The sequence below is a fragment of the Cibotium barometz genome, chromosome 35, assembly GCF_041138505.1.
Source record: "Cibotium barometz isolate CiBa-2024 chromosome 35, ASM4113850v1, whole genome shotgun sequence".
NCBI classification, from domain to species: domain Eukaryota; kingdom Viridiplantae; phylum Streptophyta; class Polypodiopsida; order Cyatheales; family Cibotiaceae; genus Cibotium; species Cibotium barometz.
This window is the reverse complement of record NC_141080.1, coordinates 44,970,639-44,985,058: the sequence shown is the minus strand read 5'-3', so window position 1 is coordinate 44,985,058 and position 14,420 is coordinate 44,970,639. Positions and strand designations below refer to the sequence as shown.

The 14,420-nt window shown below is 46.1% G+C and overlaps 1 protein-coding gene across 1 annotated transcript in view; it reads left to right on the top strand.

Moving 5' to 3' along the window:
* Positions 1-4,453: 4,453 nt before the first annotated feature.
* PHT4;5 (phosphate transporter 4;5) overlaps positions 4,454-14,420 on the top strand; it is a 167,265-nt gene continuing 157,298 nt past the window's right edge. Inside the window, exon 1 of the mRNA XM_086774931.1 lies at positions 4,454-5,014. Coding sequence (XP_086631057.1) covers positions 4,622-5,014 — 393 coding nt within the window. The 5' untranslated portion in view covers positions 4,454-4,621. The remainder of the gene's footprint in view (positions 5,015-14,420) is intronic.

Sequence of the window (14,420 nt, the reverse complement as noted above, 5' to 3'; positions counted from 1 at the left end):
GAGAGAGAGAGAGAGAGAGAGAGAGAGCTTTTTTAACGTCTAATAGAGGATGAAGTCGGGCTATAAGACAAAACAATATACAACTGTCAATGTCCTTTGGGTATCCAGATAATAGAAAAAGGTACAAGGTACAAAGTTGAAAAGCTAAAAACTGAAAAGCTAAGGATCGATGGGAGAGTGGACCATTAAAATTGACAAGGGATGGATGGAGCTCTACCACTAGGGGCTCAATGTGCATTACTATATGCATCGGGTATACAATCATGCTATGCAAATCTAGCTAGCTCCATCTAGTACCATACTAGGGATGTAGGATGGTGTACATCAGTGGGGGAGGGGCAAAGATCTCCTGTAGGATCCTCCCTAGATCTGATCGAAAATGTGTGAGCCTCTCCTAGACATAAAGCTGGTGGCGAGACCGGATCTGAGTGATCTCTCTCTCATGAAGGCTTGGGGTCTAGTAGCCTGGTGCTCTCTGTCGTCTCCATCGAGCTCGGAGATCCTCTGCGCGAGCGCTGAAGTGTGACCCCCTGTTGTGGGGGTGGTGGCATAGCTCTTTGAAAGAAATCTATAATCTGGGACTGCTGCCTATCTCCCTGTGTTGTCTGTCTGTAGTAGTGTCTCTCTGTGTCACTGTATCTCTATCATGAACTGTCCGAATCGACGCTGGTCTGCTGACTCTATGATCTGGCGCAATGAGTGGGGCTCCCTGAAGAAAGTGGGGTATCTCTCTCCTCAGACAGTGCTGTATGCTATGCATCTACATACAAAGTGCTCCTCGCTCTCTATCTCCTCTTGACAGAGTTTGCATATCCTCTCAGTGTGCGGGGGAGGCATGATGCTCGACCAGCCTCTATCTCAAGTTGATGATACTCTAAGTTGACCAATGGCCACTCTAACCCTGTGTGGCATGTATGTATCCATGTATCCAGGTCTCTGTATGAATCCATCCGCTGAGATACGCATAAACTGATCTCTGTAGTATAGCATCTTCGGCAGTAGAGGCTGACTGGGTGTAATCCAAGTCTCTTGAGTGTATCGCTACCATAAATCATGCTGAAGGACTTTGTTCCTCTCACTGTGAGAGAGCTGGATGTGTGGTGCATGTATATCATACTGGAAAGGTGGCAGGTGATCTATGTTGAGACCATGCTGATGAGTGAGCCACTGTATCATCTGTGATACCATGATCTCCTATCTCCACTCTCTGCGAGCTTCCTGGACACCTCAAAAGCTCTATGTGAGAGTCAATCTGATGGCATATCTTTGATCCTCTGTATGAAGGAGATCGTTTGGAAGAGGGCCTCTACTATCATAGGAGGTGCAACAAACTCCGCTTGGACAATGTCATGTGGGACGGAGGGTTTGCTTCATCCGTGAGAGCATGAGAATCTGAGGCCTCTCTATCTGAGACCATGTGGAGGTGGTGAGTGTGTGTGTGTGTGAGAGAGAGAGAGAGAGAGAGAGAGAGATATATATATATTTTATTAACGTCTTCCAAAAGACCAAACTCGGCCTATGAGACAAATCAGTGTACCTCTGTGGGGTATCCTCTGTTATCCCAACAAAATGAAAAAGTACTGAACTAAAAAGTTGAATCTGGGTGTGCAATAAGTATAATGAGGGGGAGGTGATGGAGCTCTACTACTAGGAGAATGCAAAGCTATATGCATGGAGTATACAATCATGATATGCAACCTAGCTAGCTCCATCCTGTACCATATTGGGGGTATAGATTAGTATACATCAATGAAGGGGGGGTGTCCACAGCTCCCTGAAGAACATGCCTAGGTCTGCTCTAAAGTAAGCCAGTCGCTCCGCACCCTCTCTGTGAAACTGAGCTCTGATCTTTGTCATCTCTCTGTGGTATAGGCGTGGTGTCCGAAAGCCAAGTGTCCTCTGACTTCTGCGGGCTCTAAGTGTCTCTGCTCTCTGGAGAGTAATTCCCTCCTACTGTGTAGGGGTTGAGAGAGAGAGAGAGAGAGAGAGAGAGAGAGAGAGAGAGAGAGAGAGAGAGAGAGAGAGAGAGAGAGAGAGAGAGAGAGATGGCTGTAAAGAGGAAACCATTTCTTTTTGGAACCTTGGTCTCATAGCAACCCATAGGTCCAATACTAGAGTTTCACAAAGCTACCACGTGGTTAAAATTTGGAGGTTCGAGAAGAAAAGGAGGAGGTTCGAGGTAGAATTTGGAGGTTCGAGGAGGTCGGGGTAGAATTTGAATTTGGAGCTTTGAGGAGACATGCGAAGCATGGGTCAGCCCACTAGTGTAAGTAAATATTAGACAAAATCTATAGGAGTAGGGAAATCAAGATGCTCACATTCAAATGATAAAAGGAGCTTGTTAGGAGACTTGATTTACAATTGTTAGGTTATTCACATTTACAAGCCTCTACTCAAGTCCATAGTTTGGTCTGTTGGATTAATTTGGTGAAAAGATGAGAAGCCGCCTTTGTCTAGCTTAAAAAGCAAGCAAAACTAACCAATTGCCATCAAAATTAGCACAATGGAACTAGGAAATTAGATTGCATAATGAATGTTCATGTTGATAAAATCTATAGGAGTAGGGAAATCAAGATGCTCACATTCAAATGATAAAAGGAGCTTGTTAGGAGACTTGATTTACAATTGTTAGGTTATTCACATTTACAAGCCTCTACTCAAGTCTGGTGAAAAGATGAGAAGCCGCCTTTGTCTAGCTTAAAAAGCAAGCAAAACTAACCAATTGCCATCAAAATTAGCACAATGGAACTAGGAAATTAGATTGCATAATGAATGTTCATGTTGATAAACCCACTTAAATGAATTTGTTTGATAATTGTTGTTGATCCTTAAGTCAATACCATCATCGTTTACATGGCTCACGTGCACGTTTTTAAAAGTACATTTTGCAAATGTCAAACTTTACTCCTCTCTGTGAGCTTATGCCCAATACCTTTGATTCAATTACGTTGTTTGCATGATCTTGATGGCCTTTACGATGCCTAGTTCTAGAACTTGGAAATGTAAGATTTGTCTATGATGGAGTCTTTGTACTTTTTGTTTTTACAATACTTGAAAAATCTTGATACAATAAGGCATCTCTACTATGAACCCTTCACTTGTTGGCATTTTGTAGCAGTAGTAGTATATGCATCCATTTGCTCTCCACTTTGGAAATTGTGTTGACCGAGACGACGAAGCTAATGACAAAAGCATTTCTCTGCTTGAGTCTCAGAGATGAGCATGCTCGTCTCTGACCCTGGCTCGAAAACAAAAAATTTAGAAATTCTGTAGATATTTAAATATGCAAGGAATTTACATTTGGAACATGGGTTACATGTGCAACATCACATCTTTCCTTAGTGGTTATAGTGCTTGCATGTGGATAGCTTGTAACACCAACACTCACATTGTGTTGTGCTATCTCAAGTTAGGTTCACAAGTTGTTGGAACTTGTGATATCCACAAGGTGCCTCCTAATTCATGGTCACCAAGCAGAAGCTTTCTTGAAAAAGATTATAAACATGGGATGGAAGCACTTAAAACTTTTGAATGCTCTCTCCATATGCTCCAAAGCGAGCCATCTTCCCATAGAAATGATATTTGTAGCTTGTGTACAAGAAGCTTGTGAAATTAGGTTGGGATGGCGGTGTGCTGGGTCGTGGTGGGAACCTTGCCTAACAAGACAAATTTCCCTAAAAAGGACTTGTGATGCCCAATATCCATGGGCCAATTAGAGTGGCCACACAATAGAGCATGTCGAGCCCTATTTGCCCCCTTTTTTGGTTGATAACAGCCCTGCAAAAGGGGAAGATCTCCTCCGTGGTGGATGGAGGATCTCCCTAAAGGAGACTCTCCCTCGTCCATCCCCTTACCCATGCCTCATGACTAAGTGACACATCATGAATCAGGAGGGATCTATGGTTGGAAAGAGGCGTCACGATTAGGATTTGATCGACATCGTTGGATTCCCAAGTGAACTACGAGTGAACTGCGGGTAAACTCGGGGGTAAACTAGGGGTGAACTAGGGGTGAACTCGCGAGGTGAACTAGGGTGAACTAGGGAGAACTTTTCCGACAAGAAAGTGAACTAGGGAAATATTTTTCGGTAAGAAAGTGAACTAGGGACGAAAATATCAAGGTTTAAATTTAAAAACACTCTCCACAACTTGTTGGGAAGTATAGCATAGTGGTTAGATGTTGAAAGCGTGGTGAGCGGATGGTTCCAAGTTCGAATCCTCTTTTACATTGAGCTCAACCCCTCCAAAATTTTCTAAGTCCCAAAAATCCCCACGGTATGCCTGACATGAATCCGATAGTCTAAATTAGGCAAAATCACGACGTCTCTTTTCAGCCTTAGATCCCTCCTGATTCATAATGTGTCATTTAGTCCCGTGGCTACCCATGCCTCATGGATGGAGAATCTCCCTAGTCTATCCGTTGAGTGCAAAGTCCTAGAAAGTGTGTCCATTCCTTGAGGCGGAAAGTTCGCCAAGTGGCAGCTGACACGGTGTTCCACGTAGGAGTGCTGAATTTTGATAACCCTTTGTTCCCGGGATTGGTAACCTTTTGTCAAAGAAGAGGGCAGATACAAGCTCCGAACGCAATCATACTTCAGTCCATCGTTTTGGTTGGTTTTACAATGGACTCACCAAGTCTGCGTTTCTGCTACATGCGGTGCTGCCATAGCTATGGAGAGCTTCAGAAGCTGGTGAGTTTGCAGTCTTCTTTGATAGATTGTATCTCGAGCAGACGCCGTTGGGAACAGATCAAATGCACAGGACTCCATGGTCGGGCTGTGAAGAGAAGGTCATTTAGGCCATTTTGTGTCTCTCCGAGGTCCTCCCCCCAACACCACCAAAGTATCGACTCGCCCCCCCAACACCCTTTCTTGGAGAGACAAAATGAGGAGCTTCCAGCAGCCCAAGATGAAGTAGAGCCGGCCGCAGCTCCCGGTTCTTGGGGCAGTATCCCTCGCAGATACAAACTCATCCTGACTACCTCGCTTGCTTTCGTCATCTGTAACATGGACAAGGTCTTCATCTTACACCCCTTTCTATTGATCCATTTGTTCTCTTTTATTAAGTATCAGAAAAAGAGAACATTGTCTCTGAGTATAGAAAAAGTCTCATGCTAGCAAATGTCTTTGGATATGAATATGTATTTGTTTGTGTGTTTAGTGCATGTGTATGTGTTCAGTTGCATAAGAAAGTCAACTACATCTCAAAGCTTATCAACCAAGGGTCTAGAAAACTCATGGTTGAAATCTCAACCAAGTTTTTCAGCTTCTCTCTCCAAACGAGCTATGTCCCCACCTGCAACTCTAGAGACGAGCATCCCTTACCGTAAGGATCCTTTTGTTCAGGTGTGTAGCTGCACAAGGCATAGGCAAACTCTTCGAGATCCAAACCACTATATGTTAAATCAATGTTTAGCTCTTCCAATCCATAAACACACTCATAACCAGGTATTCAAAATACCAAAAAACACTTATGCCTCTTGGTAAATATTGAACCGGCTCATAACTTATTTACACAAGCTAAGAAAGTTGTTTAACAATTTTCAAGTCCTCCACGGGAACCAATCTCACCCAAGAGGCATCATAAAAATATGGTCATTTGATTGACTTTCGAACCGTGTGTGACTAAAGGATAGGAGGTGGAGGTCGAGTATAATGGGACACGAGGCATCATAAAAATATGGTCATTTGATCGGCATTCAAACCATGTGTGATGAAAGGATAGGAGGTGGAGGTCGAGTATAATGGGACAGGTAGGTTCTTCCCGACCTAGGTCACCCTTCTAGCTCCTTTGCTCCCATAGTTTCTCCTAGTTCCCCACTAACCAAATCTTTAAACAATGGATTAACTAGTCAGCTCCCCTAGTAGATACAAATTGACTTTTTCCTTAACTCAAGTAACAGGTTGGGGATATTACTATTGAGGAAGACCTTGGAAAAAGTCCCAAATACCTAGAAGTACATGCTCAAACGTAGGATAGTAAATTAACTCTCTCTCCAATGCCTTCCCCTTGTGTTCCAAGAGTGGGAGAAATTTAATGCTTTTGTTGCTAACCAGAAATGCTAGGCTCACATTCTTAGAAACCCTATCAAGGTTGCAAAATCTCACGTTAGATCGGATGTCGATGATTGCAATAGAATTTGGCTAGCGACTCTCCTCCCAGCCATATTTCCGTTTGGGAACCACCCTCGAGCTTAGCCAGGCTTCGGTAGCATGGCCTTGCATCCCATACCACCGGCCTCGCTATCCACCAGTAGTAGCTATCTCCCTGTTTTGCTGCAGCGATCCTTGGTCTTGAGGTCTCTCACATTGGCATATGCTGCAGCTATCCTTGGCCTTGAGGTCTCTCACCTTGGTTGTAACACGCGGAAGCTTTGGGGGTCTTCTTTCAGCCCTAAACACCACTAAGAACATGCTGATGCAAAAACGCAGATAGATGGGAGAGTAGAGAGAGAGAGAGAGATAGCTAGAAATTCAGTATATTAATATGGTACAAAAAAGGTACCTAGTTCTACAACCATAGGCTGCCTTGAAAGGGTAGTGAAATACCCTACTCTAATCCTAGTCTAGGCCCACACCCAAAGGGGGAGTGAATGACCAACATAATGAGCATCTATGCCTTTATATAGGCTCTTGGACAATAGAAGAGCTGGCCGACTGCTGGTCGTGTTAGAAGTCATCTCCTGTCTATTTGTATACACCAGGGCCTTTGTTGTGGGTGTGCCCGCCCTTATGAGGTGTTTTATCATTTTTCCCCACTCTCCGTATTTTTCCCCTATTTTTTCCCATTTTTCTGAGGTTTGGGAGGGCTGCCAGGTGATGCCAGGAGCACCCCAGTGTTGGCCGACTCCATGTTGATCAGTCGTGGGCTACTGGGCTGCTGGCCGACTGGATTTCATCAGTCGTGGGCACCTGTTTGCTGGCCGACTGCATTTATGCAGTCGTGGGACCTATTCAGCAGTCGTGGGCACTTTATCTGCTGGCCGACTGCTCTTCCAGGGAGGTATATATAGGCCCCCAGCCCCCATACCTTATTTGTATCATTTCTCGGGATCTTCTTGTGTATATAGAGCAGAGTTACACGCCTACATCCCTCTCTCTCTTGTGCTGTTTTTCTGCCTGCGTTTTTTGCTCTTGTGTTCCCAGATTTGGTCATCATCTCCGCTGCATATTCTGACATGGTATCAGAGCCCTAGGCTCTAGATAGGTCTTGGGATTTGTGTGAGCAAGAGGGGGACTGTTTTGTGGCTGATTGGTGGACTGTTTTGGACTGTACGGGAAGAGGAGAAGCAAGAGGAAGGCGGGCTGATTTGTTGGACAGCCACTTGCAGGTTTTAGTTCTTCTTTGTTCCCACCCACCCACCCTTTTCAGAGTACATCCCCGCTATGGCAGATCTGTTTGAGATGGCCGAGAGACATGTGAAGATCCCGACACTCCCCATGTTCCCGGTGGATCGTCAGTTGGACGGGAACAACTACGGCATATGGAAGGTTATGATGGAATCTGTTCTGGAGTCTTACGACCTCGCTGATTTCTTCGTTGTTGGGGTTCCACGGGCCGGAAGTTGAGGAAGGGGAGTTACCGTCGATCCGAAAGGACCGGGAGGCCCAGACACAGATGTGGGATCGTGTCAACGCCAGGGTCCGTTCGTTTATTTTCCTCAACTGCACACCACAGGTAATCAAACATGTAAAGCACATGACGCTGGCCAGAGGTATATGGCAGCATTTGGCCTCACTTTACAACAGGGTATCGCCCATGAAGAGGATCTCCTTGGAAGTACAGATGCGGGTTATGAGCCCTGCAAAGTCGTCGACAATGCGGGAGCATATTAACAAGCTGCAGGCTCTTCAGCAGGAAGTTCTTGAGGTTGGGAAGGAGATATCGTCAGAGGACATGGCCATCACGTTGCTGTCACATTTGCCCTCTTCATACTCAGCATTTTACTCGTCGTTGATTACCAGTGGCAGGCTTAGCACCATCACGTGGGAGGAGCTTGTGCCCATGGTCCTGGACCAGGAGGAAAGATTCACGAACTCTTAGGGTGGAGGTTCGGAGGCCTTTACTGGCCAACGGTCGAAAGGTTGTAACTCGGGCAAAGGGAAGGCTTCATCGGAGAAGTCTTCTGAGAAGAAGTCCGACGCTGACCGCGAGAAACTGAAGGCAGAGAGGACCTGTCATGATTGTGGCGAGAAAGGCCACTATTGGAGGCAGTTTCCCAAGCGGAAGACCGAGAAGGGTGAAGATTCCTCAGCAGCAATCATGAAGACTCCGGCTTTTGTGCACCTGGAGGTGGACACCGATGTTTCATTTTCTTCAGGCAGGGAGGAGATTGGAGGATTCTCCGCAACGGATACTCGGGAGTGGATTCTTGATAGTGGTGCTTCCAGGCACATGACTCCTTCCCGTTCTGGTTTACAGGATCTTTGCAGGCTTTCTGGTCATATTCTTACTGGGGATGCGTCCACTATCCCAGTTCACAGTGAGGGCAGGATGGAGATAGTTTGCAAGACTAGCGTACGGGTGGAGTTTGATGAGCATTTTGTTGCTCTCCGAGACAAAGCAACAGGCCAAGTGGTTTGGGAAGGTGGAGTGGAGAATGGAGTTTACAGGCTTTCAGCACTCTCTCTCCCAGGTCCTCAGGTATGTGATGAGTGGCAGTTTGGTCATGGCCACTTGTGTGTGGATACGCTGCAGGTGCGGGCTTTCCGAGACCAGGTGGTGGATAGCTTGCCAGTCGATGGCAGCAGTTGGCAGGAACTTTCCAGTACTGAGGTTGGTAGTTCTTGTGTTCGTCAGTCAGAGGAAGCTGAACAGGTCACTTATGCTTTGATGTCTCGTAATGTTCGGGACATAGAACTTCCAGTTGTTGAGGATGTTCTTTCCACGGGGACCTTTCGGAAAGCCAGGCAGGTGACAGGTGGTTACTTGCAGAAGGAGGTGGTTTCTCCAGGCTTTGTGGTTCCCGGATTCAGAGGGGGTGGTTGACAGGTTTCATCAGGTTTCTAGGACTTGTTTATGCACCGTAACAAGTGTTGATCCTTGTGAGCGGTGTGATGCCTTTTTGACTCCGAAGCAGAATGGTTCATTGATCTGGTTGATGGACACCGGATTGGACGGGAGCTTCCTGATGAGCCAGTTGAGCTCATGGTTGCAGATGTCTCTTTGGGAGGCAGGATTGCGTTTCCTGTGGTTTCTGCGACATGCGAAGGATCATGGACTCTTGTACACGGGAGGGGGATTGTTGGATGGAGTCCGACTCCACGGTTGGAGTGACTCGGTTTGGGGAGGAGATCCAGACACGAGGGGATCTACTTTAGGCCAAGGAGCAGTTTTACGGAGCAGCAGGAGGTTACATTGCAGGTTTGGGTTTCCACTGGAGGAACCCATGGTCATCCAGAGGCACTTTGTTCGTGAACAGATCGTTGCCGATGACATCTTGCTGGAGTTCTGTTCGACGGAGGACAGTACGGTGGACCTCTTCACGAAGTCGCTCTCTCAGGACTTGCTCAGGCGGCACCCCAGCTCCCAGTGGTTGGTTACACAGCCAGGAGCTGAGAGGGGGTGTTAGAAGTCATCTCCTGTCTATTTGTATACACCAGGGCCTTTGTTGTGGGTGTGCCCGCCCTTATGAGGTGTTTTATCATTTTTCCCCACTCTCCGTATTTTTCCCCTATTTTTTCCCATTTTTTTGAGGTTTGGGAGGGCTGCCAGGTGATGCCAGGAGCACCCCAGTGCTGGCCGACTCCATGTTGATCAGTCGTGGGCTATTGGGCTGCTGGCCGACTGGATTTCATCGGTCGTGGGCACCTGTTTGCTGGCCGACTGCATTTATGCAGTCGTGGGACCTATTCAGTAGTCGTGGGCACTTTATCTGCTGGCCGACTACTCTTCCAGGGAGGTATATATAGGCCCCCAGCCCCCATACCTTATTTGTATCATTTCTCGGGATCTTCTTGTGTATATAGAGCAGAGTTACACGCCTACATCTCTCTCTCTCTCTCTCTCTCTCTCTCTCTCTCTCTCTCTCTCGTGCTGTTTTTCTGCCTGCGTTTTTTGCTCGTGTTCCCAGATTTGGTCATGATCTCCGCTGCATATTCTGACAGATCGGCCAGCCGACTGGGAGATTTCTCCATAAATGTTGATGCGCCTGCTGCCGCCTCTCATCTGGCTCAGCCGACAGGTCATCCCTGTCCCCTTCTCCCAGTCCACACTAGCCAAAACAGCACTTTATGCTCCAACTTCTGGTTCTTATCATCTTTTCCTTGGCTGCCCCTTCTGGACTAGCTCCAGAGAATGTCCATGGCAATTCTTGCACATGACATCCCCCTCTCCTAAACTTGATGACGGGATTCCAACTTGTTCTTGGATGACTGTCATCATCCCATTCTTTTCCCGAAGTCCCTCTGTCATCCATCCATCTCTGGCAACCCTTTTCACTGAAAACCCGGCGCGGTCTCCAAAACCACTCTGACTGTGAATAAGATCTATGCATCTGTTCCATCCAGTCCCCAATCCGTTCCTGCCCTGACTCTGAACACCGTCTTGGTCTTCATTCCTTAGAAATGAGTCTGGCACTCTCACATCACCCCTTGGAGGATAATCCTCCCTTGGGACCGTTGCCCGAAAACCTATCTGGCTCATAGGACTGCCATCCCCTCTGTCTTTGTGGAACACCACCAACAAACCTCTTGGGAGCTCTTCCCGATCTTGTGTTCCTTGTCTTGGGCTTCATACATGTGCACTTTCATGTACCTTGGACCTGTACACCATCATATGGGACTAAATCAGTGTTTAGCTTTGCGGAGCCTGATGCTCTGTTACCTATGTAACACGCGAAAGCTTTGGGGGTCTTCTTTCAGCCCTAAACACCCTTAAGAACATGCTGATGCAAAAACGCAGACAGATGGGAGAGGAGAGAGAGAGAGAGAGCTAGAAATTCAGTATATTAATATGGTACAAAAAGGTACCTAGTTCTACAGCCATAGGCTGCCTTGAAAAGGTAGTGAAATATCCTACTCTAATCCTAGTCTAGACCCACACCCAAAGGGGGAGTGAATGACCCCAACATAATGAGCATCTATGCCTTTATATAGGCTCTTGGACAATAGAAGAGCTGGCCGACTGCTGGTTGGCCAGCCGACTGGCAGATTTCTCCATAAATGTTGATGCGCCTGTAGCCGCCTGTCATCTGGTTCAGCCGACAGTCCTCCTTGCAGCCGATAGGTCATCCCTGTCCCCTTCTCCTAGTCCACACTAGCCAAAATAGCACTTTATGCTCCAACTTCTGGTTCTTATCATCTTTTCCTTGGCTGCCCCTTCTGGACTAGCTCCAGAGAATGTCCATGGCAATTCTTGCACATGACATTGGCATATGTCTCCATTGTGAGGATTCCTTATAATCCTCATAAGTGAGCCCAAGGCTCACTCACATAATATTAAGGAGGCCATTAATGACCAACTTATTTTATAATCAACTTTTAGCCATCAGTAGTCTCTAGTGAGCTTTTGATTGACCCAAGGCCAATCTAGACTGCATCCTTCTTAGCCCTTAGCCTCCTAGATAGCCCCTATGTAAGCCCTAACCCTTATTTGGGTTAGCACAATTCCTTTAACCATAGGTATTGAATCCCTGGCTAACATCTGTCTAGCCCAATTTGGGATGTAAAATTGTCTCCTCCTTCTATTAGATTCACGTCCTTGTGAATCCAAGTAGGAGACAAATCAATTGCAATCCGAACCTCGAATTCTTATTTTCCACCATAGCATTCATGTAAGTTTCCTAGCTCTTAAGCTAGAATGGCACTCCTCTAGTGGATCCTCATTGTCACAAAATTCCTTACAGCTTCTATTTTTCTACTGTTTATGTGTGGCATGTGGAGCCTGACATGACATACATGTATGGCTGGTGTAGCCTGACATGGTGTGTCTGTGTGGCATATGGAGCCTGACATGACAGTACATGTATCGCTGGTGTAGCCTGACATGATAGTACATGTGTGGCTTGTGGGAACTGACATGGTGTACATGTATGGCCATGGAGCCTGACATGATGAAAATCTCTGGGACTAGTTATCTTGGAGATCTTGTGTATTTATATTCTGGGAAGGTTCCGGAAGGATCATGAGCCCTGGACATATTATCGGATACAACTGAGCAGATGGGTGTTTCTTCCAATATAATTGCACTCATGTGTGTGTATGACTTTGATTTTATCTTTGGATGACTTGTCTTGTTTGCGTGGACTATGCTTGAGATTTCTGCCTGTGTTGTCCATGGGGCCGGGGACGCCTGGGCACCCTGTAGACGTGTATTTGCACACCTGTTTGGGACTGACAGGTGATCTACATGTGTTATGCAGGTGGTAAGTAATCCCAGAAACTCAATTTACAGCTTTATGAGTTAACATGTCAATAATTATGGATGCAGGTTCACACTCCCTTATAAGTTGTCCGGACAACTTATAAGTGAGTACACATTGAGCAGGACTTATTTAATACACGTGGCGGCCAAAGACCGGGCACTGGACATTATCATGTAGGCGCCCCTTTTTGGACCAAAAAAGCACACGTGTGGGCTATTTTCAGCGGGGAAGCCTCTATTATTGACAAAACTCCAGATTGGAGGGGAGCGCATGCTTTTCAGGAGTGCATGAGGGCTGGTCGTCTGGTTTTCAGCCCGTTGGCAAGTTTCTACAGCCATCCATCGTGATTGAAGTTCACCGGATGCATGGGAGAAGCTGGCCGACTCCTTCGCATGTTCTCCACTGATGGCCGGTGGATTTACAGCTTGAATAGAGGCTGGACAGAGGTTAAAAACAGGGAGGAAGAGTTGGTCGTGGGCTTCTAGACAGTTTTCCTTCCGACCGGAGGTTTGCAGGCTTGTGCACAACTGCTGGTTGCTTTCTTCTATGGCTACCGAGGAGGGCTGGTCGACTGCTGAAAACAGCCTTTGAGGGCTGGTTGACTTGCTTTATGAGCCAGACAAGAGGAAGATGATGATGTTGAGTTGTCCCGGGCTGATGTGGGAGTGCTATGGGCTGTCCATAGTTGTCCTGCATGTGCTTGATGCCGGGAATGCTCACTTGTGCTGAAATTGTCAGCAAATTCAGATATTGTGATGTTTTTCTTGTTTTCATATTGTATTGGAAGAAATAGGTGCAGCCAGTGGTGAACCTTGGGCACCCGCAAAGTTGTATTGGAAGCAGTCTGCTTTTTGGTAATCTAACCATTAGGGGGGGGGGGGGGTTGGGGGGGGTTCAGCCCATCTTCTGGCCCCTAGCGTGGTGTACTGTGCAGCTTTGTCATCTTGTTTTATCTGGTATGCATATGTGTATTTTCAGATTTCATGATTGATTAGATTTTCCGTGTTCAGTTGCCCCTTCCGTTTACACTCATTACTCAATATTTAGAATCCTTATAAGGTAACTTGCTTACTACTCAAACTCCATCTTGACGACATAAAGGTCAGAGTTGGGTACAATGAGAAAACTGATATGCAATGAGTCCCACTAAGGTCAACCCTAGTACCAATTGATTGCACAGTTTAGACTCACATACCAAACTATCGTTGTGGCGAGTGATTCCTTGCCGTCGCTAGCTGACTCTCTGCTTCAAAGCTGTCCTTTTGAACTTCGTCTCATTTAGAGTACTTAGAGCACACATGTGTGCAATCATAAGCTAATTGAATCAACCTATACATTCGTTGCGAGTTGTACCAGTTGGCATAGACTTTTGCATTGTATTTGCTAATCATACACAACCAACTCTCTCTCTCAAAGCCATGTTGGTTATACCACATGGTTCATGGTTCCATGCGTGAGAAAAACTCACTAGAACAACCCAAATCTTGAAAAGAAACTTGTGTTGCTCTGCAAAAGGCACTTAAAAGCACCAAATCTTGATTACAAGATCTCTCTTGCAACAACCCAAGTCATCGGTTGAACAATGACCTTGTTTCCAATTGGTTCGACCGTCTGCAAATTTTGTTGCTTTTCAACGTTCTTTAGCCAAAATCCATTTCTTCCACAAGAACTTGCCCTAGTTACCATGTGGCGCTTGTTCTCATTTATGTGGAAGCCAAAAGTGGAGCTTTCCTTGCAAAGATGCAAAAAGCAATCAATCTTTGATCTAATTTCGTCAAGAAAATCTCCAAACTAGCTTCAGGTATGAGTGACGCTTAACTACCAACCTTCTCTTCTTGTCTCGATCTACTCTCTTCTATGAGAATCTACCCTCACACGGAATTTATTTGGAAGGTCCTAACGGAGATCCCACAACATGGACATGAAACATGAGCGATGCATCGGAAGTCTTAAACATGTGCTAATTCTTTCTATCTTTAGCGGTGCATTTGTCCTATCAACTACTTATTTGCTGTGCTAATTCTTTCTATTTGCTACTTCCCTTAGAGCTAGGCTTC